Source organism: Argopecten irradians, chromosome 14 (assembly GCF_041381155.1).
Source record: "Argopecten irradians isolate NY chromosome 14, Ai_NY, whole genome shotgun sequence".
NCBI classification, from domain to species: Eukaryota; Metazoa; Mollusca; class Bivalvia; order Pectinida; family Pectinidae; genus Argopecten; species Argopecten irradians.
In genome coordinates this window covers 771,928-799,770 of record NC_091147.1, presented here as the reverse complement: position 1 = coordinate 799,770, position 27,843 = coordinate 771,928, and the positions used below count along the sequence as shown (strand labels likewise).

The 27,843-nt window shown below is 35.2% G+C and overlaps 1 protein-coding gene across 2 annotated transcripts; it reads right to left on the bottom strand.

Moving 5' to 3' along the window:
* Nucleotides 1–300: 300 nt before the first annotated feature.
* LOC138307647 (cohesin subunit SA-2-like) lies at nt 301–27,843 on the bottom strand. Of its 2 annotated transcripts, none has more exons than XM_069248464.1 (13): nt 27,756–27,843; nt 26,690–26,798; nt 17,176–17,265; nt 15,883–15,972; nt 15,089–15,148; nt 14,561–14,704; nt 13,656–13,726; nt 12,002–12,092; nt 11,127–11,207; nt 6,583–6,675; nt 4,023–4,176; nt 3,604–3,737; nt 301–432 (listed from the first exon to the last, which is right to left on the bottom strand). In XM_069248464.1, exons 2-13 carry the CDS (start codon nt 26,753–26,755, stop codon nt 316–318), a joined length of 1,191 nt encoding a protein of 396 aa, XP_069104565.1. In that variant the 5' UTR covers nt 26,756–26,798; nt 27,756–27,843; the 3' UTR covers nt 301–315. The 2 variants fall into 2 exon arrangements, with proteins under 2 accessions (XP_069104565.1, XP_069104564.1); XM_069248463.1 differs by lacking the exon at nt 27,756–27,843 and adding an exon at nt 27,072–27,289.

Genomic DNA, 27,843 nt, shown 5'->3' with positions numbered 1-27,843 from the left:
GACTTAGCCAGCTAGAGTTTTAGAACTCTAGATATGACCTACCTGTGTCAGACTTAGAGTTAGAGTTTTAGAACTCTAGAGATGACCTACCTGTGTCAGACTTAGAGCTAGAGTTTTAGAACTCTAGAGATGACCTACCTGTGTCAGACTTAGAGTTAGAGTTTTAGAACTCTAGAGATGACCTACCTGTGTCAGACTTAGAGCTAGAGTTTTAGAACTCTAGAGATGACCTACCTGTGTCAGACTTAGAGCTAGAGTTTTAGAACTCTAGAGATGACCTACCTGTGTCAGACTTAGAGTTAGAGTTTTAGAACTCTAGAGATGACCTACCTGTGTCAGACTTAGAGCTAGAGTTTTAGCTGTGGTCACTTTGTTGATTTCCCTCGCTTTGGCCAATGTGGCTTTGATGATATCACCATAATCATTGTAGAACTAAAACATGAGATAAACACATTCACACCATCAAAAAATTAAAAACAGAATATTCTTTTTACCGCCTTATATACACGTATACATTCTTTGATCACTAACAGATTTCCTGAAAACATGACAACTTATCTTAATATTATCATGCACTAATGAAATACCTTATTTCAGAATCAATCCATATCAAAAGTTGAAACAAAATAGTTTCTTACAACTTTTCCACAATTATTCAAAGTTCTGTTGCTTTAACAACATGAAGCTGATGGTATAAATAAAATGTTTTATACTTATTTATGTCATGTCTACCTTTATATAATACTTAATACTTATTGACCAGCTCATGTTAACTTTCACATAATGTTTTGTACTTATTGACCAGCTCATGTTAACTTTCATGTGATGTTTAATACTTATTGACCAGCTCATGTTAACTTTTATGTTATGTTTTCTACTTATTGACCAGCTCATGTTAACTTTCACATAATGTTTTGTACTTATTGACCAGCTCATGTTAACTTTCATGTAATGTTTTGTACTTATTGACCAGCTCATGTTAACTTTCATGTAATGTTTTGTACTTATTGACCAGCTCATGTTAACTTTCACATAATGTTTTGTACTTATTGACCAGCTCATGTTAACTTTCATGTAATATTTAATACTTATTGACCAGCTCATGTTAACTTTTATGTTATGTTTTATACTTATTGACCAGCTCATGTTAACTTTCATGTAATGTTTTGTACTTATTGACCAGCTCATGTTAACTTTCATATAATGTTCAATACTTATTGACCAGCTCATTGTTAACTTTCACATAATGTTTTGTACTTATTGACCAGCTCATGTTAACTTTTCACATAATGTTTTTGTACTTAATTGACCAGCTCATGTTAACTTTCATGTAATGTTTTTGTACTTAATTGACCAGCTCATGTTAACTTTCATGTAATGTTTTGTACTTATTGACCAGCTCATGTTAACTTTCATGTAATGTTTTGTATACTTATTGACCAGCTCATGTTAACTTTCATGTAATGTTTTGGTACTTATTGACCAGCTCATGTTAACTTTCATGTAATGTTTATGTTTGTACTTATTGACCAGCTCATGTTAACTTTCACATAATGTTTTGTACTTATTGACCAGCTCATGTTAACTTTCATGTAATGTTTTATACTTATTGACCAGCTCATGTTAACTTTCACATAATGTTTTGTACTTATTGACCAGCTCATGTTAACTTTCACATAATGTTTTGTACTTATTGACCAGCTCATGTTAACTTTTATGTTATGTTTTATACTTATTGACCAGCTCATGTTAACTTTCATGTAATGTTTAATACTTATTGACCAGCTCATGTTAACTTTCATGTAATGTTTTGTACTTATTGACCAGCTCATGTTAACTTTCACATAATGTTCAATACTTATTGACCAGCTCATGTTAACTTTCACATAATGTTTTGTACTTATTGACCAGCTCATGTTAACTTTCACATAATGTTTTGTACTAATTGACCAGCTCATGTTAACTTTCACATAATGTTTTGTACTTATTGACCAGCTCATGTTAACTTTCATGTAATGTTTTATACTTATTGACCAGCTCATGTTAACTTTCATGTAATGTTTTATACTTATTGACCAGCTCATGTTAACTTTCATGTAATGTTTTATACTTATTGACCAGCTCATGTTAACTTTCATGTAATGTTTTGTACTTATTGACCAGCTCATGTTAACTTTCATGTAATGTTTTGTACTTATTGACCAGCTCATGTTAACTTTCATGTAATGTTTTGTACTTATTGACCAGCTCATGTTAACTTTCATGTAATGTTTAATTTTCAATACTTATTGACCAGCTCATGTTAACTTTCATGTAATGTTTTGTACTTATTGACCAGCTCATGTTAACTTTCACATAATGTTTTGTACTTATTGACCAGCTCATGTTAACTTTCATGTAATGTTTTATACTTATTGACCAGCTCATGTTAACTTTCATGTAATGTTTTATACTTATTGACCAGCTCATGTTAACTTTCATGTAATGTTTTATACTTATTGACCAGCTCATGTTAACTTCATGTAATGTTTTGTATACTTATTGACCAGCTCATGTTAACTTTCATGTAATGTTTTGTACTTTATTGACCAGCTCATGTTAACTTTCATGTAATGTTTTATACTTATTGACCAGCTCATGTTAACTTTCATGTAATGTTTCATACTTATTGACCAGCTCATGTTAACTTTCATGTAATGTTTTATACTTATTGACCAGCTCATGTTAACTTTCATGTAATGTTTTATACTTATTGACCAGCTCATGTTAACTTTCATGTAATGTTTTGTACTACTTATTGACCAGCTCATGTTAACTTTCATGTAATGTTTTTATACTTATTGACCAGCTCATGTTAAACTTTCATGTAATGTTTTATACTTATTGACATCATGTTTAACTTTTCAATATAATGTTTTAGTACTTATTGGATCATGTTAACTTTCATATAATGTACTTATTGACCAGTCATGTTAACATAAGGTTTTATACTTATTGACCAGCTCATGTTAACTTTCATGTAATGTTTTATACTTATTGACCAGCTCATGTTAACTTTCATATAAAGTTTTATTATACTTAATTGACCCAGCTCATGATTAACGTTCATGTAATGTTTTGTACTTATTGACCAGCTCATGTTAACTTTCACATAATGTTATGTACTTATTGACCAGCTCATGTTAACTTCATGAAATATTTTATACTTATTGACCAGCCCATGTTAACTTTCATGTAATGTTTTATACTTATTAACCAGCTCATGTTAACTTTCATGTAATGTTTTGTATTTATTGACAGCTCATGTTAACTTTCATGTAATGTTTTTTACTTATTGACCAGCTCATGTTAACTTTCATGTAATGTTTATACTTATTGACCAGCTCATCATGTTAACTTCATGTAATGTTTTATACTTATTGACCAGCTCATGTTAACTTTCATGTAATGTTTTATACTTATTGACCAGCTCATGTTAACTTTCATGTAATGTTTTATACTTATTGACCAGCTCATGTTAACTTTCATGTAATGTTTTATACTTATTGACCAGCTCATGTTAACTTTCATGTAATGTTTTGTACTTATTAACCTCATATTTACCTTCATGTAATGTTTAAACATGTCCGCTGCCACCCGGATGCTGACTATGTTGTATACGACCAGTTTACAGAAACAGGCAAGGAAGTTACGTCGCTTGTGTAGCTCCTCGATCTTAACATTCTCATCCACATCATCTGTAGTTATAAACTTTTGTTTACTAAATATGCCATGAACAAGCTATTTTCAAGTTTCATATGCTAGCTTCAATAATAACATTGTTTTAAATACTCAGGAATCAATACTGATTTTGTTAAAAGTTAAAGAAAACATTAGTTATATAATTAAATCCTAAATTTTCTTTCTTCAAAACTCATTTTGGTTTTGGACTTTCTCTTCATTACTTAATTTTCTTAATTATGTTTGTCTGTAAACAGTTATTTTCTTAGATTTAAAAAACAAACAAACAATAAATAAATTACCATCTTCGTCCTCCACAAATACTTTCTCTGTAAGAAAGTTGCTGAGTTGGGTCTGTAGTGTCTTGTCGGGCTCGAACACTAGCGGTTTCATCACACCATTGTCTCCAAGGTGTTTACTGAACACAATCAACAGGTCACAAATTGTGATGTAACTCTACAACAATAAAGGTCATAGGTCACAAATCATGATGTTACTTTACAACAATAAAGGTCATAGGTCACAAATCATGATGTTACTTTACAACAATAAAGTTCATAGGTCACAAATCATGATGTAACTCTACAACAATAAAGGTCATAGGTCACAAATCATGTTACTCTACAACAATAAAGTTCAGAAGTCACAAATTGTGATGTAACTCTACAACAAAAAGATCATAGGTCACAAATCGTGATGTAACTCTACAACAAAAAGGTCATAGGTCACAAATCATGATGTAACTCTACAACAAAAAGGTCATAGGTCACAAATCATGATGTAACTCTACAACAATAAAGGTCATAGGTCACAAATCATGATGTAACTTTACAACAGTGAAGGTCATAGGTCACAAATCATGATGTAACTCTACAACAGTGAAGGTCATAGGTCACAAATCATGATGTAACTCTAAAACAATAAAGGTCATAGGTCACAAATCGTGATGTAACTCTACAACAAAAAGGTCATAGGTCACAAATCGTGATGTAACTCTACAACAAAAAGGTCATAGGTCACAAATCGTGATGTAACTCTACAACAATAAAGGTCATAGGTCACAAATCATGATGTAACTTTACAACAGTGAAGGTCATAGGTCACAAATCATGATATAACTTTACAACAGTGAAGGTCATAGGTCACAAATCATGATGTAACTCTCCAACAATAAAGGTCATAGGTCACAAATCATGATGTAACTCTACAACAATAAAGGTCATAGGTCACAAATCATGATGTAACTCTACAACAATAAAGTTCAGAGGTCACAAATCATGATGTAACTCTACAACAATAAAGGTCATAGGTCACAAATCATGATGCAACTCTACAACAATAAAGGTCATAGGTCACAAATCATGATGTAACTCTACAACAATAAAGTTCAGAGGTCACAAATCATGATGTAACTCTACAACAATAAAGTTCAGAGGTCACAAATCATGATGTAACTTTACAACAGTGAAGGTCATAGGTCACAAATCATGATGTAACTCTCCAACAATAAAGTTCATAGGTCACAAATCGTGATGTAACTCTACAACAATAAAGTTCAGAGGTCACAAATCGTGATGTAACTCTACAACACAAATGTCATTGGTCACAAATTGTGACGTAACTCTACAACAATAAAGTTCAGAGGTCACAAATCATGATGTAACTTTACAACAGTGAAGGTCATAGGTCACAAATCGTGATGTAACGCTCTAACAATAAAGGTCATAGGTCACAAATCATGATGTAACTCTAAAACAATAAAGGTCATAGGTCACAAATTATGATGTAACTTTATAACAGTGAAGGTCATAGGTCACAAATCATGATGTAACTTTACAACAGTGAAGGTCATAGGTCACAAATCATGATGTAACTCTCCAACAATAAAGGTCATAGGTCACAAATCATGATGTAACTCTACCACAATAAAGGTCATAGGTCACAAATCATGATGTAACTCTACAAAAATAATGTTCAGAGGTCACAAATCATAATGTAACTCTACAACAATAAAGGTCATAGGTCACAAATCATGATGTAACTCTACAACAATAAAGGTCATAGGTCACAAATCATGATGTAAATTTACAACAATAAAGTTCAGAGGTCACAAATCATGATGTAACTCTACAACAATAAAGTTCAGAGGTCACAAATCATGATGTAACTCTACAACAATAAAGTTCAGAGGTCATAAATCATGGTGTAACTCTACAACAATAAAGTTCAGAGGTCACAAACATGATGTAACTCTACAACAATAAAGGTCATAGGTCACAAATCATGATGTAACTCTACAACAATAAAGGTCATAGGTCACAAATCATGATGTAACTCTACAACAATAAAGGTCATAGGTCACAAATCATGATGTAACTCTACAACAATAAAGGTCATAGGTCACAAATCATGATGTAACTCTACAACAATAAAGGTCATAGGTCACAAATCATGATGTAACTCTACAACAGTGACGGTCATAGGTCACAAATCATGATGTAACTCTACAACAATAAAGGTCATAGGTCACAAATCATGATGTAACTCTACAACAGTGACGGTCATAGGTCACAAATCATGATGTAACTCTACAACAATAAAGGTCAGAGGTCACAAATCATGATGTAACTCTACAACAATAAAGGTCATAGGTCACAAATCATGATGTAACTCTACAACAATAAAGGTTTTTTAGGCCATAAAACAACAATATGGATTGACATTCATTGTATTGTGGTATAAATGTTACAATTTTAACAATAACATTAGACTTTCTCTGTTTTAGGTTGATTATAGAATAAAGCTTAGAAAGTCTGGAAATACAGAAGGGTAGCAAACTTTACTAAACTGTTCCAAACTCACCTCTTCTGTGACTTTGTCCTGTTGGTGGAACATGAGCTCGTGACAGTGTCTCATCAGCTCTTCTAATCTCTTTCTCAGCATCCTCATACGATTCTGTAATAAGCACACAAGTCAGTACTGACAAAGCCAGTAAAAAGATATGATTGATAATAAAATGGTCTTGATGTCCAAATACATACATTTCACCTTCAGCCAAATATATACATTTCACCTTCAGCCAAATACATACATTTCACCTTCAGCCAAATACATACATTTCACCTTCAGTCAAATACATACATTTCACCTTCAGTCAAATACATACATTTCACCTTATCAGGGTTACTGGTATCTAAAGTCTGGATGTACCACAGTAGGGCCTGAGACTCACCTTATCAGGGTTACTGGTATCTAAAGCCTGGAGGTACCACAGTATGGCCAGAGACTCACCTTATCAGGGTTACTGGTATCTAAAGCCTGGATGTACCACGGTAGGGCCCGAGACTCACCTTATCAGGGTTACTGGTATCTAAAGCCTGGAGGTACCACAGTATGGCCCGAGACTCACCTTATCAGGTTTACTGGTATCTAAAGCCTGGAGGTACCACAGTATGGCCGGAGACTCACCTTATCAGGGTTACTGGTATCTAAAGCCTGAAGGTACCACAATATGGTCAGAGACTCACCTTATCAGGGTTACTGGTATCTAAAGCCTGGAGGTACCACAGTATGGCCGGAGACTCACCTTATCAGGGTTACTGGTATCTAAAGCCTGGAGGTACCACAGTATGGCCGGAGACTCACCTTATCAGGGTTACTGGTATCTAAAGCCTGGAGGTACCACAGTATGGCCCGAGACTCACCTTATCAGGTTACTGGTATCTAAAGCCTGGAGGTACCACAGTATGGCCAGAGACTCACCTTATCAGGGTTACTGGTATCTAAAGCCTGGAGGTACCACAGTATGGCCGGAGACTCACCTTATCAGGGTTACTGGTATCTAAAGCCTGGAGGTACCACAGTATGGCCGGAGACTCACCTTATCAGGTTACTGGTATCTAAAGCCTGGAGGTACCACAGTATGGCTGGAGACTCACCTTATCAGGTTACTGGTATCTAAAGCCTGGAGGTACCACAGTATGGCCGGAGACTCACCTTATCAGGGTTACTGGTATCTAAAGCCTGGAGGTACCACAGTATGGCCGGAGACTCACCTTATCAGGGTTACTGGTATCTATAGCCTGGAGGTACCACAGTATGGCCTGAGACTCACCTTATCAGGTTTACTGGTATCTAAAGCCTGGAGGTACCACAGTATGGCCAGAGACTCACCTTATCAGGGTTACTGGTATCTAAAGCCTGGAGGTACCACAGTATGGCCTGAGACTCACCTTATCAGGTTACTGGTATCTAAAGCCTGGAGGTACCACAGTATGGCCGGAGACTCACCTTATCAGGGTTACTGGTATCTAAAGCCTGGAGGTACCACAGTATGGTCAGAGACTCACCTTATCAGGGTTACTGGTATCTAAAGCCTGGAGGTACCACAGTATGGCTGGAGACTCACCTTATCAGGTTACTGGTATCTAAAGCCTGGAGGTACCACAGTATGGCCAGAGACTCACCTTATCAGGGTTACTGGTATCTAAAGCCTGGAGGTACCACAGTATGGCCTGAGACTCACCTTATCAGGGTTACTGGTATCTATAGCCTGGAGGTACCACAGTATGGCCTGAGACTCACCTTATCAGGTTTACTGGTATCTAAAGCCTGGAGGTACCACAGTATGGCCAGAGACTCACCTTATCAGGTTACTGGTATCTAAAGCCTGGAGGTACCACAGTATGGCCGGAGACTCACCTTATCAGGGTTACTGGTATCTAAAGCCTGGAGGTACCACAGTATGGCCAGAGACTCACCTTATCAGGGTTACTGGTATCTAAAGCCTGGAGGTACCACAGTATGGCCTGAGACTCACCTTATCAGGTTACTGGTATCTAAAGCCTGGAGGTACCACAGTATGGCCAGAGACTCACCTTATCAGGGTTACTGGTATCTAAAGCCTGGAGGTACCACAGTATGGCCGGAGACTCACCTTATCAGGGTTACTGGTATCTATAGCCTGGAGGTACCACAGTATGGCCTGAGACTCACCTTATCAGGTTTACTGGTATCTAAAGCCTGGAGGTACCACAGTATGGCCAGAGACTCACCTTATCAGGGTTACTGGTATCTAAAGCCTGGAGGTACCACAGTATGGCCTGAGACTCACCTTATCAGGGTTACTGGTATCTAAAGCCTGGAGGTACCACAGTATGGCCTGAGACTCACCTTATCAGGGTTACTGGTATCTAAAGCCTGGATGTACCACAGTATGGCCAGAGACTCACCTTATCAGGGTTACTGGTATCTAAAGCCTGGAGGTACCACAGTATGGCCTGAGACTCACCTTATCAGGGTTACTGGTATCTATAGCCTGGAGGTACCACAGTATGGCCTGAGACTCACCTTATCAGGTTACTGGTATCTAAAGCCTGGAGGTACCAAAGTATGGCCAGAGACTCACCTTATCAGGGTTACTGGTATCTATAGCCTGGAGGTACCACAGTATGGCCTGAGACTCACCTTATCAGGTTTACTGGTATCTAAAGCCTGGAGGTACCACAGTATGGCCCGAGACTCACCTATCAGGGTTACTGGTATCTAAAGCCTGGAGGTACCACAGTATGGCCTGAGACTCACCTTATCAGGTTACTGGTATCTAAAGCCTGGAGGTACCACAGTATGGCCTGAGACTCACCTTATCAGGGTTACTGGTATCTAAAGCCTGGAGGTACCACAGTATGGCCTGAGACTCACCTTATCAGGGTTACTGGTATCTAAAGCCTGGAGGTACCACAGTATGGCCTGAGACTCACCTTATCAGGGTTACTGGTATCTAAAGCCTGGAGGTACCACAGTATGGCCCGAGACTCACCTTATCAGGGTTACTGGTATCTAAAGCCTGGAGGTATCACAGTATGGCCAGAGACTCACCTTATCAGGGTTACTGGTATCTAAAGCCTGGAGGTACCACAGTATGGCCCGAGACTCACCTTATCAGGGTTACTGGTATCTAAAGCCTGGAGGTACCACAGTATGGCCCGAGACTCACCTTATCAGGTTACTGGTATCTAAAGCCTGGAGGTACCACAGTATGGCCAGAGACTCACCTTATCAGGGTTACTGGTATCTAAAGCCTGGAGGTACCACAGTATGGCCCGAGACTCACCTTATCAGGGTTACTGGTATCTAAAGCCTGGAGGTACCACAGTATGGCCCGAGACTCACCTTATCAGGGTTACTGGTATCTAAAGCCTGGAGGTACCACAGTATGGCCCGAGACTCACCTTATCAGGGTTACTGGTATCTAAAGCCTGGAGGTACCACAGTATGGCCGGAGACTCACCTTATCAGGTTACTGGTATCTAAAGCCTGGAGGTACCACAGTATGGCCAGAGACTCACCTTATCAGGGTTACTGGTATCTAAAGCCTGGAGGTACCACAGTATGGCCAGAGACTCACCTTATCAGGGTTACTGGTATCTAAAGCCTGGAGGTACCACAGTATGGCCTGAGACTCACCTTATCAGGGTTACTGGTATCTAAAGCCTGGAGGTACCACAGTATGGCCGGAGACTCACCTTATCAGGGTTACTGGTATCTAAAGCCTGGAGGTACCACAGTATGGCCGGAGACTCACCTTATCAGGGTTACTGGTATCTAAAGCCTGGAGGTACCACAGTATGGCCAGAGACTCACCTTATCAGGGTTACTGGTATCTAAAGCCTGGAGGTATCACAGTATGGTCAGAGACTCACCTTATCAGGTTTACTGGTATCTGAAGCCTGGAGGTACCACAGTATGGCCCAGGACTTACCTTATCAGGGTTACTGGTATCTAAAGCCTGGAGGTACCGCAGTATGGCCTGAGACTTACCTTATCAGGTTACTGGTATCTAAAGCCTGGAGGTACCACAGTATGGCCTGAGACTCACCTTATCAGGGTTACTGGTATCTAAAGCCTGGAGGTACCACAGTATGGCCCGAGACTCACCTTATCAGGGTTACTGGTATCTAAAGCCTGGAGGTACCACAGTATGGCCAGAGACTCACCTTATCAGGGTTACTGGTATCTAAAGCCTGGAGGGTACCACAGTATGGCCCGAGACTCACCTTATCAGGGTTACTGGTATCTAAAGCCTGGAGGTACCACAGTATGGCCGGAGACTCACCATATCAGGGTTACTGGTATCTAAAGCCTGGAGGTACCACAGTATGGCTAGAGACTCACCTTATCAGGTTACTGGTATCTAAAGCCTGGAGGTACCACAGTATGGCCGGAGACTCACCATATCAGGGTTACTGGTATCTAAAGCCTGGAGGTACCACAGTATGGCCAGAGACTCACCTTATCAGGTTACTGGTATCTAAAGCCTGGAGGTACCACAGTATGGCCTGAGACTCACCTTATCAGGTTACTGGTATCTAAAGCCTGGAGGTACCACGGTATGGCCCAGGACTTACCTTATCAGGGTTACTGGTATCTAAAGCCTGGAGGTACCACAGTATAGCCATACTACATGACGAGATCGCTTTACTGATTATCTGATCAAACAAAAATATAAATATAAGTTCTTATTTTTAACATTAAATCTTCCACATAATGTCTACTTAATTCTGTCAAAATTCCACGTATTGTTTCTTATTGTAACACATGTCAACTTAATTGTACATAGAGGTGTGTCTTGATTAATCGAGTTCATCGAGCATCGTTGGTTTGGGGTGTTTGACCAATTAATTGATTAAGAAATTGTAATCGAGCTTGTCGGAATTGCCCAATATCATGGGAAACGAGAGTGTATAATTAGCCGGTCAGTAAAACATGCGAGAAATGTCATAGAAGCTACAATATAAATCAATCGCTTGTTTGTGTTGTTGCTCATATCACTTCAAATACCAAGCGTCAAACGAATTGAAGAGCACATAAGCACTATGTAGTAATGTAAACGTTCAGAGGAGTATGATTTTATTTGTGAAAACATAAGAGACCTGGGAACATGGAACACGTGAGCCTATAGAAGAAAGTTTGTACAATTTTCCTGGAAAACGTACGCAGTCAAATACAATTGATTTTAATCAATCATTGATTGGTTACACGAAACTGATGATGGATCATAAAATTTCAACCAATTCCCAACACTAATTGTACACCAAATTATGTAAAATTCTGTCAATATTCCACACATTGTTTCTTATAGCAGCACACAAGGTGTGAAAACATCAAGGTAAAAAGTAAAATACAGTCAAAAACTTGCTTTGTTGTAAACTGTTAGAATTTAACTTAAAAAGGAAAATACTCCAAAACAAACTAATTCTTAGGCTGATTTGAATCTCCTTACCTCTTCAGGAATAGCTAACTGGTTGTCATTGCCAGCTTTGATGATGTGAAACAGGTCATCCCAGAGATTCCAACTTGTTAAATTGTGACAACTGAAATAGATTATTGTTAAACTTAATCATCAATAAATTACCTTCATACAACCACTTAATTTACTTCTAATCCTGACCAGAAAAACAGCCTTTGTAATTTGTGAGGGATTCACTTGACCAGAAATACTGCCTTCATAATTTGTGAGGGATTCATTTGACCAGAAATACTGCCTTCATAATTTGTGAGGGATTCATTTGACCAGAAATACAGCCTTTGTAATTTTGAGGAATTCATTTGACCAGAAATACGGCCTTCATAATTTTAAGGAATTCATTCTACCAGAAATACGGCCTTCATAATTTTAAGGAATTCATTCTACCAGAAATACGGCCTTCGTAATTTTAAGGAATTCATTCTACCAGAAATACGGCCTTCATAATTTTAAGGAATTCATTCTACCAGAAATACAGCCTTCATAATTTTAAGGAATTCATTCTACCAGAAATACAGCCTTCATAATTTTAAGGAATTCATTCGACCAGAAATACGGCCTTCGTATTTTAAGGAATTCATTTGACAAGAAATACGGCCTTCGTAATTTTAAGGAATTCATTCTACTAGAAATACGGCCTTCGTAATTTTAAGGAATTCATTTGACAAGAAATACGGCCTTCGTAATTTTAAGGAATTCATTCTACCAGAAATACGGCCTTCGTAATTTTAAGGAATTCATTTGACAAGAAATACGGCCTTCGTAATTTTAAGGAATTCATTCTACCAGAAATACGGCCTTCATAATTTTAAGGAATTCATTCTACCAGAAATACGGCCTTCATAATTTTAAGGAATTCATTCTACCAGAAATACGGCCTTCATAATTTTAAGCAATTCATTCTACCAGAAATACAGCCTTCATAATTTTAAGGAATTCATTCTACCAGAAATACGGCCTTCATAATTTTAAGGAATTCATTCTACCAGAAATACGGCCTTCGTAATTTTAAGGAATTCATTCTACCAGAAATACGGCCTTCATAATTTTAAGGAATTCATTCTACCAGAAATACGGCCTTCATAATTTTAAGGAATTCATTCTACCAGAAATACAGCCTTCATAATTTTAAGGAATTCATTCTACCAGAAATACGGCCTTCATAATTTTAAGGAATTCATTTGACAAGAAAGACGGCCTTCGTAATTTTAAGGAATTCATTCGACCAGAAATACGGCCTTCATAATTTTAAGGAATTCATTCTACCAGAAATACGGCCTTCGTAATTTTAAGGAATTCATTCTACTAGAAATACGGCCTTCGTAATTTTAAGGAATTCATTTGACAAGAAATACGGCCTTCGTAATTTTAAGGAATTCAATCGACCAGAAATACGGCCTTCGTAATTTTAAGGAATTCATTCGACCAGAAATACAGCCTTCGTAATTTTAAGGAATTCATTTGACAAGAAATACAGCCTTCGTAATTTTAAGGAATTCATTCGACCAGAAATACAGCCTTCATAATTTTAAGGAATTCATTCGACCAGAAATACTGCCTTCGTAATTTGCTGATTGAGACTGTTTATATATTATCATTCAATATCAATGGAAAGGCAATTTAGTTTTACCTATAAAAGGCGTAAATCCGTTTAAGACAGGCAACTAGTGCAAACATTTCATCCTCATCCGGCTCCTCACCCTGAAATATATCACAGGCAAATCTTAATCATCGTCCATTACTTATAATAAGCAAAATTTCTCAAAATTATCTTTCACTTCTTCATATATCAGTTTTACTCAAAATTATCCTTCACATCTTTAAATATCAAGCTTACTCAAAATTATCCTTCACATTTTTATACATCAAGCTTACTCAAATTATCATTCACATCTTTATACATCAAGTTTACTCAAAATTATCCTTCACATTTTTATATATCAAGTTTACACAAAATTATCCTTCACATCTTTATATATCAAGTTTACTCAAAATTATTCTTCACATCTTTATACATCAAGTTTACTCAAAATTATCCTTCACATCTTTATACATCACAAGTTTACAACAAAATTATCCTTCACATTTTTATATATCAAGCTTACACAAAAGTTATCCTTCACATCTTTATATATCAAGTTTACACAAAATTATCCTTCACATCTTTATATATCAAGTTTACACAAAATTACCCTTCACATCTTTATATATCAAGTTTACACAAAATTATCCTTCACATCTTTATATATCAAGTTTACACAAAATTACCCTTCACATCTTGATATATCAAGTTTACACAAAATTATCCTTCACATCTTGATATATCAAGTTTACACAAAATTATCCTTCACATCTTGATATATCAAGTTTACACAAAATTATCCTTCACATTTTTATACATCAAGCTTTATCTCGCTTTCAAAATGAGAAATGAAACAAAGCTAAGTTAGGTAGAACTCTATGTTTTCCATTACACCTACCCGACCTCATTTTACTGTTTCTTGTAGTACTACATATTGATTGAAGTGATTTTACCTCAGCAAAGAAGTCTTGCATGGCTTCCTTAAACTTGGCGACCAGGGAGTCGATAAGTGTTTTTCTGGCTACATCACACTTCCCAGCAATAGCGTAGTCCTCATTACACAGGCATTCATAACACTTGGAGCTAGCCTCCAGTACCTACAATGGTTTTAACAAAACATGTATATACAGGCCCTGATACACTCGAGTCACCAGATCTTATGGGTGGTAGGCATATCAAATTACATAACAACTTCAATCATTTGATGTAGCCACACAATTTCTTCACATAACTAGTATTTATGGAAATATTAAAGCAAAACTTGCATTTTTTTTTTATAAAAGTGGCGAAACTAAGCTCAGATTTGACATTTACGTCTACCGAAACAATTGTGTGATGTGACGTCATATTTTGACTATGACGTCTTTATTACCTGTGTCGTAAGATATTTATGAAATGGCAATATGATCTGTACAAAGTAGGCCTGTCACAAACTGATACAACTAAGGTCTTTTTCGACAAAATTAAGAACCCATACTAACCTCTGTGTCTGTGTGTTTTTCCACAACCTCGTGTAGGTATCGTAACGTCAACTCTAGATTCTACAACACAAAGGTTGATAAAAATATGAACTACATCATGATTAAGCCATTCAATGACTCAATGGAAAAATAGTTCTAACATACAAAATATATGCGCTGTTTTGAGGACAATTCTAAAACCTGTAACAGAGGGATAGAAATGATTTTCAAAGATCTTATACTCCTTCAAAAACAAATGAATCTATCACAGATAATATTAAAGTGAATTGTTAGGCAAATAAAAACCAGTCTAATTGTATTAATTGGCCTTCCAAAAGTCCTTACATATCAAAGCAACGCTCAAGTTCTGCCGACATTGTCCAGTTTTGACCACTGAAATTATGGAAAAGCCCCGTGTAAATTTAGCAAAGTTCTAAACATAACTCTTTGAAAGCGAGACTGCGTGGAAATGTAACCACAGACATAGCCAGTCGGAAAGACATTTTAGGATTCCTATAAAATAACTACTCAATGACATAGCCAGTCGGGAAGACATTTCATGATTCCTATAAAATAACTACTAAATGACATAGCCAGTCGGGAAGACATTTCATGATTCCTATAAAATAACTACTCAATGTAGTCAATATCAACAAGCAGAGCTATTTTGATGGGAAATTTGATTTTTTCTACTTCATAAGAAATCATACTGGATATATTAACACCATTTTTACCCACTTAAACCTTCCTTTGCTTTTACAACTTTAACCTTCCTTTGCCCAACTATACTCTACATGGTGTCTGAAAATCTATACCTTCTCCTGTCGACTAGCAGTGTAGATCTCCAGATTGAAGTACTGCGGGATCGTTAAAAGATTAGCCACCTTCTCAGGGTCCATCAGGTACTGTAAAATCATTATCACAATATCAAAAACAAATTCATCATTTCCATCAAATTTTATATCAAAACTTTAAATACAAGCTAATACATAGTTATAATTTCATTACCTCCCTATAATTAGGCGACCCTAGGCTTTTTTTTGTTTCATAACTTAGTGCCTTTTAAAAAGGACAGTTATATGGTCATCAGAATGGCACATTAGAAGCAATGATGTTTGCTCCGACATTGAATGGAAACATGTCAAACATGAGGTGTGGCTTCATACTTCCTGGTGATCGGTCAATTTCGCAAGAATGTATTTTTACAATTTCAAGGACATCGCAATGGTCTCAAGTTGAACGATTGAATTATATAAACACTTCAAGCCAAATTATGACATTTTGCTTCACTATAAGTTAATTTTCTAGTTTAAGGTCGAAATCACAAAATTACCTGGCTATACAATATATGAAACTGTTTTTAAAAATGATTTGTTTTCCTTTGCATAGTAATCGCAATCGGAACTCCTCGGATGTAAAACATTACCTCTTATGTGATAGGTGTAAGAATATGTAACAAATTCAAACATAAACGTAATTGTGCCCTAACTGTGCATAAGAAGATGAATAGTTATTGAAATGTTGTACATCTATAGTCGTATTTTAAAAAATTGAATGTAAAAATTTCTTCATCAAGCCAGACAACACACAGCATCAATGAACTGACACTTTCAGTGATTTTTCAGGGTATTTTGGGGAAAAATGTTTTGAAACAAATTGGGAATTTTTAATCGCGAAAAGAGGAGTTTTAGGAAAAGTTACCCATTACTGAACAAGGTGTTATAGGTAATTACATATTGTATAACTGTGTTATTTGATGTAACATGCTGTTTTTACATGGACCTGTATTGTATCAACAAAACAATCTTTTATCAGGACAGTTTTTTTTTTGTCTCAGCAGTTTGATTTGGAAATTTTTCATTGTAATTGGGAAAAATATAGGGGGGGGGGGGGGTTGGCATGGCGAATGGGTTCGTTTTCTAACCCCAGTTATATAAGGAGAAAAATCACTGACTTTTGAGGGGTTGGGTCAGCTGTTATGAAAATAGTTCCTTAATTTCAAAATGGATGACCTTGTGTCACATCCAGGATCACTGTACGACATTTACATCTGAGGAGTTCCAATTGCAGTAATCAAGGCTATCAAACATCACAAGCTTTACACTGACCTTGAGCAGTAGCTGTGGTAGTGTGGCAATGAAGTGTTCTGTCAGGCGAGTTTTGTCCTCCATTACCTGCTTACCCTCTTTGGCTGTTAACTATTAAATAATTAAAGTCACTGCATTCAAAAGTCTCTATAATTGTTACCCTCTTTGGCTGTTAACTGTCAAGTAATTAAAGTTGCTGTATTCAAAAGTCTCTATAATTGTTACCCTCTTTGGCTGTTAACTGTCAAGTAATTAAAGTTACTGTATTCAAAAGTCTCTATAATTGTTACCCTCTTTGGCTGTTAACTGTCAAGTAATTAAAGTCACTGTATTCAAAAGTCTCTATAATTGTTACCCTCTTTGGCTGTTAACTGTCAAGTGATTAAAATTACTTTAAAAGTCTCTATAATTGTTACCCTCTTTGGCTGTTAACTGTCAAGTAATTTAAGTTGCTGTATTCAAAAGTCTCTATAATTGTTACCCTCTTTGGCTGTTAACTGTCAAGTAATTAAAGTTGCTGTATTCAAAAGTCTCTATAATTGTTACCCTCTTTGGCTGTTAACTGTCAAGTATATAAGTTACTGTATTCAAAAGTCTCTATAATTGTTACCCTCTTTGGCTGTTAACTGTCAAGTAATTAAAGTTACTGTATTCAAAAGTCTCTATAATTGTTACCCTCTTTGGCTGTTAACTGTCAAGTAATTAAAGTTGCTGTATTCAAAAGTCTCTATAATTGTTACCCTCTTTGGCTGTTAACTGTCAAGTAATTAAAGTTGCTTATTAAAAGTCTCTATAATTGTTACCCTCTTTGGCTGTTAACTGTCAAGTAATTAAAGTCACTGTATTCAAAAGTCTCTATAATTGTTACCCTCTTTGGCTGTTAACTGTCAAGTAATTAAATTACTGTATTCAAAAGTCTCTATAATTGTTACCCTCTTTGGCTGTTAACTGTCAAGTAATTTAAGTTGCTGTATTCAAAAGTCTCTATAATTGTTACCCTCTTTGGCTGTTAACTGTCAAGTAATTTAAGTTGCTGTATTCAAAAGTCTCTATAATTGTTACCCCCTTTGGCTGTTAACTAATAAATAATTTAAGTTGCTGTATTCAAAAGTCTCTATAATTGTTACCCTCTTTGGCTGTTAACTGTCAAGTAATTAAAGTTGCTGTATTCAAAAGTCTCTATAATTGTTACCCTCTTTGGCTGTTAACTGTCAAGTAATTAAAGTTGCTGTATTCAAAAGTCTCTATAATTGTTACCCTCTTTGGCTGTTAACTGTCAAGTAATTAAAGTTACTGTATTCAAAAGTCTCTATAATTGTTACCCTCTTTGGCTGTTAACTGTCAAGTAATTAAAGTTACTGTATTCAAAAGTCTCTATAATTGTTACCCTCTTTGGCTGTTAACTGTCAAGTAATTTAAGTTGCTGTATTCAAAAGTCTCTATAATTGTTACCCCCTTTGGCTGTTAACTGTGAAGTAATTTAAGTTGCTGTATTCAAAAGTCTCTATAATTGTTACCCTCTTTGGCTGTTAACTGTCAAGTAATTAAAGTTACTGTATTCAAAAGTCTCTATAATTGTTACCCTCTTTGGCTGTTAACTGTCAAGTAATTAAAGTCACTGTATTCAAAAGTCTCTATAATTGTTACCCTCTTTGGCTGTTAACTAATAAATAATTTAAGTTGCTGTATTCAAAAGTCTCTATAATTGTTACCCCCTTTGGCTGTTAACTAATAAATAATTTAAGTTGCTGTATTCAAAAGTCTCTATAATTGTTACCCTCTTTGGCTGTTAACTGTCAAGTAATTAAAGTTGCTGTATTCAAAAGTCTCTATAATTGTTACCCTCTTTGGCTGTTAACTGTCAAGTAATTAAAGTTGCTGTATTCAAAAGTCTCTATAATTGTTACCCCCTTTGGCTGTTAACTGTCAAGTAATTAAAGTTACTGTATTCAAAAGTCTCTATAATTGTTACCCTCTTTGGCTGTTAACTGTCAAGTAATTAAAGTTGCTGTATTCAAAAGTCTCTATAATTGTTACCCTCTTTGGCTGTTAACTGTCAAGTAATTAAAGTTGCTGTATTCAAAAGTCTCTATAATTGTTACCCCCTTTGGCTGTTAACTGTCAAGTAATTTAAGTTGCTGTATTCAAAAGTCTCTATAATTGTTACCCTCTTTGGCTGTTAACTGTCAAGTAATTAAAAAGTCTCTATAATTGTTACCCTGGCTGTTAACTGTCAAGTAATTAGTTCTGTATTCAAAAGTATATATTGTTACCCTCTTTGGCTGTTAACTGTCAAGTAATTAAAGTTGCTGTATTCAAAAGTCTCTATAATTGTTACCCTCTTTGGCTGTTAACTGTCAAGTAATTAAAGTTGCTGTATTCAAAAGTCTCTATAATTGTTGTTACCCTCTTTGGCTGTTAACTGTCAAGTAATTAAAGTTGCTGTATTCAAAAGTCTCTATAATTGTTACCCTCTTTGGCTGTTAACTGTCAAGTAATTAAAGTTGCTGTATTCAAAAGTCTCTATAATTGTTACCCTCTTTGGCTGTTAACTGTCAAGTAATTAAAGTTGCTGTATTCAAAAGTCTCTATAATTGTTACCCCCTTTGGCTGTTAACTGTGAAGTAATTAAGTTGCTGTATTCAAAAGTCTCTATAATTGTTACCCTCTTTGGCTGTTAACTGTCAAGTAATTAAAGTCACTGTATTCAAAAGTCTCTATAATTGTTACCCTCTTTGGCTGTTAACTGTCAAGTAATTTAAAGTTGCTGTATTCAAAAGTCTCTATAATTGTTACCCCCTTTGGCTGTTAACTGTCAAGTATATAAGTTACTGTATTCAAAAGTCTCTATAATTGTTACCCTCTTTGGCTGTTAACTGTCAAGTGATTAAAATTACTTTAAAAGTCTCTATAATTGTTACCCTCTTTGGCTGTTAACTGTCAAGTAATTAAAGTTGCTGTATTCAAAAGTCTCTATAATTGTTACCCTCTTTGGCTGTTAACTGTCAAGTAATTAAAGTTGCTGTATTCAAAAGTCTCTATAATTGTTACCCCCTTTGGCTGTTAACTGTCAAGTAATTAAAGTTGCTGTATTCAAAAGTCTCTATAATTGTTACCCTCTTTGGCTGTTAACTGTCAAGTAATTAAAGTTGCTGTATTCAAAAGTCTCTATAATTGTTACCCCCTTTGGCTGTTAACTGTCAAGTAATTAAGTATTAAAGTCTATGTATTCAAAAGTCTCTATAATTGTTACCCCTTTGGCTGTTAACTGTCAAGTAATTAAAGTTGCTGTATTCAAAAGTCTCTATAATTGTTACCCCCTTTGGCTGTTAACTGTCAAGTAATTAAAGTTGCTGTATTCAAAAGTCTCTATAATTGTTACCCCTTTGGCTGTTAACTGTCAAGTAATTTAAGTTACCCTCTTTGGCTGTTAACTGTCAAGTAATTAAGTTCAAAAGTCTCTATAATTGTTACCCTCTTTGGCTGTTAACTGTCAAGTAATTAAAGTTGCTGTATTCAAAAGTCTCTATAATTGTTACCCCCTTTGGCTGTTAACTGTCAAGTAATTAAAGTTGCTGTATTCAAAAGTCTCTATAATTGTTACCCTCTTTGGCTGTTAACTGTCAAGTAATTAAAGTTGCTGTATTCAAAAGTCTCTATAATTGTTACCCTCTTTGGCTGTTAACTGTCAAGTAATTAAAGTTGCTGTATTCAAAAGTCTCTATAATTGTTACCCTCTTTGGCTGTTAACTGTCAAGTGATTAAAATTACTTTAAAAAGTCTCTATAATTGTTACCCTCTTTGGCTGTTAACTGTCAAGTAATTAAAGTTGCTGTATTAAAAGTCTCTATAATTGTTACCCTCTTTGGCTGTTAACTGTCAAGTAATTAAGTTGCTGTATTCAAAAGTCTCTATAATTGTTACCCTCTTTGGCTGTTAACTGTCAAGTAATTTAAGTTGCTGTATTCAAAAGTCTCTATAATTGTTACCCTCTTTGGCTGTTAAACTGTCAAGTAATAAAAGTTGCTGTATTCAAAAGTCTCTATAATTGTTACCCTCTTTGGCTGTTAACTGTCAAGTAATTAAAGTTACTGTATTCAAAAGTCTCTATAATTGTTACCCTCTTTGGCTGTTAACTGTCAAGTAATTTAAATTACTGTATTCAAAAGTCTCTATAATTGTTACCCCCTTTGGCTGTTAACTGTGAAGTAATATAAGTTGCTGTATTCAAAAGTCTCTATAATTGTTACCCTCTTTGGCTGTTAACTGTCAAGTAATTAAAGTTGCTGTATTCAAAAGTCTCTATAATTGTTACCCTCTTTGGCTGTTAACTGTCAAGTAAATTAAAGTTGCTGTATTCAAAAGTCTCTATAATTGTTACCCTCTTTGGCTGTTAACTGTCAAGTAATTAAAGTTGCTGTATTCAAAAGTCTCTATAATTGTTACCCCCTTTGGCTGTTAACTGTCAAGTAATTAAAGTTGCTGTATTCAAAAGTCTCTATAATTGTTACCCTCTTTGGCTGTTAACTGTGAAGTAATTTAAGTTGCTGTATTCAAAAGTCTCTATAATTGTTACCCCCTTTGGCTGTTAACTAATAAATAATTTAAGTTGCTGTATTCAAAAGTCTCTATAATTGTTACCCTCTTTGGCTGTTAACTGTCAAGTAATTAAAGTTGCTGTATTCAAAAGTCTCTATAATTGTTACCCCCTTTGGCTGTTAACTGTAAAGTAATTAAAGTCACTGTATTCAAAAGTCTCTATAATTGTTACCCTCTTTGGCTGTTAACTGTCAAGTAATTAAAGTTGCTGTATTCAAAAGTCTCTATAATTGTTACCCCCTTTGGCTGTTAACTGTGAAGTAATTTAAGTTGCTGTATTCAAAAGTCTCTATAATTGTTACCCTCTTTGGCTGTTAACTGTCAAGTAATTAAAGTTGCTGTATTCAAAAGTCTCTATAATTGTTACCCTCTTTGGCTGTTAACTGTCAAGTAATTAAAGTTGCTGTATTCAAAAGTCTCTATAATTGTTACCCTCTTTGGCTGTTAACTGTCAAGTAATTAAAGTTGCTGTATTCAAAAGTCTCTATAATTGTTACCCCCTTTGGCTGTTAACTGTGAAGTAATTTAAGTTGCTGTATTCAAAAGTCTCTATAATTGTTACCCCCTTTGGCTGTTAACTGTAAATAATTTAAGTTGCTGTATTCAAAAGTCTCTATAATTGTTACCCTCTTTGGCTGTTAACTGTCAAGTAATTAAAGTTGCTGTATTCAAAAGTCTCTATAATTGTTACCCTCTTTGGCTGTTAACTGTCAAGTAATTAAAGTTGCTGTATTCAAAAGTCTCTATAATTGTTACCCTCTTTGGCTGTTAAACTGTCAAGTATATAAGTTACTGTATTCAAAAGTCTCTATAATTGTTACCCTCTTTGGCTGTTAACTGTCAAGTAATTAAAGTCACTGTATTCAAAAGTCTCTATAATTGTTACCCTCTTTGGCTGTTAACTGTCAAGTAATTAAAGTTGCTGTATTCAAAAGTCTCTATAATTGTTACCCCCTTTGGCTGTTAACTGTGAAGTAATTTAAGTTGCTGTATTCAAAAGTCTCTATAATTGTTACCCCCTTTGGCTGTTAACTGTCAAGTAATTAAAGTTGCTATAATTGTTACCCTCTTTTGGCTGTTAACTTTAAGTAATTAAAGTTGCTGTATTCAAAAGTCTCTATAATTGTTACCCTCTTTGGCTGTTAACTGTCAAGTAATTAAAGTTGCTGTATTCAAAAGTCTCTATAATTGTTACCCTCTTTGGCTGTTAACTGTCAAGTAATTAAAGTTACTGTATTCAAAAGTCTCTATAATTGTTACCCTCTTTGGCTGTTAACTAATAAATAATTAAAAGTTACTGTATTCAAAAGTCTCTATAATTGTTACCCTCCTTTGGCTGTTAACTGTCAAGTAATTAAAGTTACTGTATTCAAAAGTCTCTATAATTGTTACCCTCTTTGGCTGTTAACTCTGTCAAGTAATTATAAGTTGCTGTATTCAAAAGTCTCTATAATTGTTACCCTCTTTGGCTGTTAACTGTCAAGTAAATAATTAATGTTGCTGTATTCAAAAGTCTCTATATTTGTTACCTCTTGTGTTAACTTCAAGTAATTAAAAGTTCGCTGTATAAAAGTCTCTATAATTGTTACCCTCTTTGGCTGTTAAACTGTCAAGTAATTAAAGTTGACTGTATTCAAAAGTCTCTATAATTGTTACCCTCTTTGGCTGTTAACTGTCAAGTAATTAAAGTTGCTGTATTCAAAAGTCTCTATAATTGTTACCCTCTTTGGCTGTTAACTGTCAAAATTAAAGTTGCTGTATTCAAAAGTCTATAATTGTTACCCACTCTTTGGCTGTTAACTGTCAAGTAATTGAAAGTTGTATCTGTATTCAAAAGTCTCTATAATTGTTACCCTCTTTGGCTTTACACATGTCAATAGATAATTAAATATGCTGAGTATTTAAATGTCTCTATAATTGTTACCCTCTTTGGCTGTTAACTGTCAAGTAATTTAAGTTGCTGTATTCAAAAGTCTCTATAATTGTGTTACCACCCTTTGGCTGTTAACTGTAAAGTAATAAAAGTTGCTGTATTCAAAAGTCTCTATAATTGTTACCCTCTTTGGTGACTGTTAACTGTCAAGTAATTAAAGTTGCTGTATTCAAAAGTCTCTATAATTGTTTCTTTGCTGTTACCAAGTCTTTGGCTGTTAACTGTCAAGTAATTAAAGTTTGCTGTAACTAGTCAAAAGTCTCCTCCCTTCAATAAATTGTTACCAATCTCTTGGCATGGCTGTTAACTGTCTACAGTAATTAAAATGTCACTGTATTCAAAAGTCTCAATAATTGTTACCCCTCTTTGGGCTGTTAACTGTACAAGTAATTTAAAGTTATTGGACTGTATTCAAAAGTCTCTATAATTGTTACCCTCTTTGGCTGGTTTAACTGTCAAAGTGATTAAAAATTACTTTAAAAAGTCTCTATATTTGTTACCCATCTTTGGCTGACACATAACCAACTTGTCAAAGTAATTTAAGTTGCTGTATTCAAAAGTCTACTATAATTTGTTACCCCCTTTGGCCTGTTAACTAATAAATAATTTAAAGTTGCTGTATTTTCAAAAGTCTCTATAATTGTTACCCTCTTTGGCGCTGTTAACTGATAAAGTAATTTAAAGTTGCTGTAAACAAAAGTCTCTATAATTGTTACCCCACTTTTGGCTGTTAACTGTCCAAGTAATTAAAGTTGCTGTATTCAAAAGTCTCTATAATTGTTACCCTCTTTGGCTGTTAACTGTAAAGTAATTAAAGTCACTTGTATTCAAAAGTCTCTATAATTGTTACCTCCTTACCTTTGGCTGTTAACTGTCAAGTAATATAAAAGTTGCCTGTATTCAAAAGTCTCTATAAATTGTTACCATCCCCTTTGGGCTGTTAACTGTTAAATGTAATTAAAGTTGCTGTGTTCAAAAGTCCTCTATAATTGTTACCCTTCACGCTCACCTTTGGCTGTTAACTCGTAAAGTAATTAAAGTCTGCTGTATTTTCAAAAGTCTCTATAATTGTTACCCTCTTTCTTGGCTGTTAACTGTCAAGTAATTAAAAGTTGCTGTATTCAAAAGTCTCTATAATTGTTACCCCCACCAACCCTCTTTGAGGCTGTTAACTGTGGCAGTAATTTATTAAAGTTACTGTATTTCAAAAGTCTCTATAATTGTTACCCTCTTTGGCTGTTAACTGTCAAGTAATATAAGTTGCTCTGTATTCAAAAAGTCTCTAAAATTGTTACCCTCTTTGGCTGTTAACTGTCAAGTATAATAAGTTTACTGTATTCACAAGTCTCTATAATTGTTACCCTCTTTGGCTGTTAACTGTCAAGTAATTAAAGTCACTGAGTATTCAAAAGTCTCTATAATTGTTACCCCCACTTTGGCTGTTAAAAGTAATTCTGTATTCAAAAGTCTCTATAATTGTTAAACCTAATAATCAAATTTAAGTTGCTGTATTCAAAAGTCTCTATAATTGTTACCCTCTTTGGCTGTTAACTGTCAAGTAATTAAAAGTTGATGAGTATTCAAAAGTCTCTATAATTGTTTTACCCTCTTTGGCTGTTAACTGTAAAGTAATTAAAGTTGCTGTATTCAAAAGTCTCTATAATTGTTACCCTCTTTGGCTGTTAACTGTCAAGTAATTAAAGTTGCTGTATTCAAAAGTCTCTATAATTGTTACCCCCTTTGGCTGTTAACTGTGAAGTAATTTAAGTTGCTGTATTCAAAAGTCTCTATAATTGTTACCCCCTTTGGCTGTTAACTAATAAATAATTTAAGTTGCTGTATTCAAAAGTCTCTATAATTGTTACCCTCTTTGGCTGTTAACTGTCAAGTAATTAAAGTTACTGTATTCAAAAGTCTCTATAATTGTTACCCCAACCCTTTGGCTGTTAACTGTCAAGTAATTAAAGTTGCTCGTATTCAAAAAGTCTCTATAATTATACCTGTTACCCCTCTTTGGCTGTTAACTGTCAAGTACATAAAAAGTTGGCTGTATTCAAAAGTCTCTATAATAGTGTTACCCTCTTGGCTGTTAACTGTCTCAAGTAATTTAAGTTTACTGTATTCAAAAGTCTCTATAATTGTTACCCCTCTTTGGCTGTTAACTGTCAAGTATATCAAGTTACTGTATTCAAAAGTCTCTATAATTGTTACCCTCTTTGGCTGTTAACTGTCAAAGATAATTAAAGTTGACTGTATTCAAAAGTCTCTATAATTGTTACCCGGCTCTTATGGCTGTTAACTGTCAAGTAAATTACAGTAGCTGTCTTCAAAAGTCCTCTATAAATTGTTACCCCGACCCTTTGGGCATTGTTAACGTGTTAAATAAATTAAGTTGCTGTATTCAAAAAGTCTCTATAATTGTTAACCCAACTTTGTGCTGTTAACTTAATAAATAATTTAAGTTGCTGTATTCAAAAGTCTCTATAATTGTTACCCTCTTTGGCTGTTAACTGTCAAGTAATTAAAGTTGCTGTATTCAAAAGTCTCTATAATTGTTACCCGCTCTTTGGCTGTTAACTGTCAAGTAATTAAAGTTACTGTATTCAAAAGTCTCTATAATTGTTTACCCTCTTGGCTGTTAACTAATAAATAATTTAAGTTACTGTATTCAAAAGTCTCTATAATTGTTATCCTCTAGGATTGTTACTACAGTCCCTCATAAACCTGGTTAATCAGTCAAACCTGTGTAAAGTCAGACGACCCCCAGGGACAGACAAAACAATATACACTTTATTAATATGAATTTTGAAACATAATAACTGGACTTAGATGAATAAGTTAAATATGTTTCGAAATTATAAATAATATACTTATTTTTTATCAAAATCTTAAGTGAGATGACAAAAAAATTCTTTGAATTTTTGATTTATCTTATTCAACTGTATTCAAGTTTCTATAATCAATCTTTATATTCAAGTTCAACCTGTTGTTTTTCTCCCTTACCTTTCTGTTAGGGCCCACACCGTCCCACGGGGGATTCTCCTGTAAGCGGCCTGTTTTACACAACATACCATGATCTCTATGAGACTTGTCTCCTGTCGGTCGTCAAGGGCTGTATCAGACAATAAATATTTAAGTTATCGCATGGAAACCGTTTCCCGGACGCCGACATATTGATTCCCAAGTGTCGCCCTTGCGTTGCAGGCAAAACAAAAACTGTAACATTACCATGACAACCATCAAGAGCTGTGAACAAGCTTACAGTAAGTGTTGCAATCAACACATATTCCCTGTTTCTAGTTTAAATCTATGGCAGGTTTATATATGGCTGTAACATTAATTTACCATGACAACCATCAAGGGCTTGTAAATAATGAATACCTACGTTCTACTCCCTTAGGTGGTTCCTCCAGTAGTAAATCTGTCATACATTCCCAGTCACACATCATATTATTGATATCCCACAAGCTGTAACATTACCATGACAACCATCAAGGGCTGTAAATAACAAATATCTACGTTCTACTCCCTTAGGTTGTTCCTCCAGTAGTGAATCTGTCATACATTTCCAGTCACGCATCATATTATTGATATCCCACAAACTGTAACATTACCATGACGACCATCAAGGGCTGTAAATAATGAATACCTACGTTGTACTCCCTTAGGTGGTCTCTCCAGTAGTAAATCTGTCATACATTCCCAGTCACCTATCATATTATTGATATCCCACAAACTGTAACATTACCATGACAACCATCAAGGGCTGTAAATAATGAATACCTACGTTGTACTCCCTTAGGTGGTTCCTCCAGTAGTAAATCTGTCATACATTCCCAGTCACCACATCATATTATTGATATCCCACAAACTGTAACATTAATTTACCATGACAACCATCAAGGGCTGTAAATAATGAATACCTACGTTCTACTCCCTTAGGTGGTTCCTCCAGTAGTAAATCTGTCATACATTCCCAGTCACCTATCATCATATCATTGATATCCCACAAACTGTAACATTAATTTACCATGACAACCATCAAGGGCTGTAAATAACGAATACCTACGTTCTTCTCCCTTAGGTGGTCTCTCCAGTAGTAAATCTGTCATACATTCCCAGTCACACTATCATATCATTGATATCCCACAAACTGT

What these genes read in the sequence shown, in the direction of transcription:
- LOC138307647 (XM_069248464.1), bottom strand. Translation starts at nt 26,755, where the DNA reads ATGTTGTGTAAAACAGGCCGCTTACAGGAGAATCCCCCGTGGGACGGT. An exon ending in ATACCAGTAACCCTGATAAG is followed by an intron (nt 6,676 to 11,126) that starts GTAAGTCCTGGG and finishes TGCTTATTACAG; the next exon opens with AATCGTATGAGGATGCTGAG. An exon ending in AGGACAAAGTCACAGAAGAG is followed by an intron (nt 4,177 to 6,582) that starts GTGAGTTTGGAA and finishes TTATTGTTGTAG; the next exon opens with AGTTACATCACAATTTGTGA.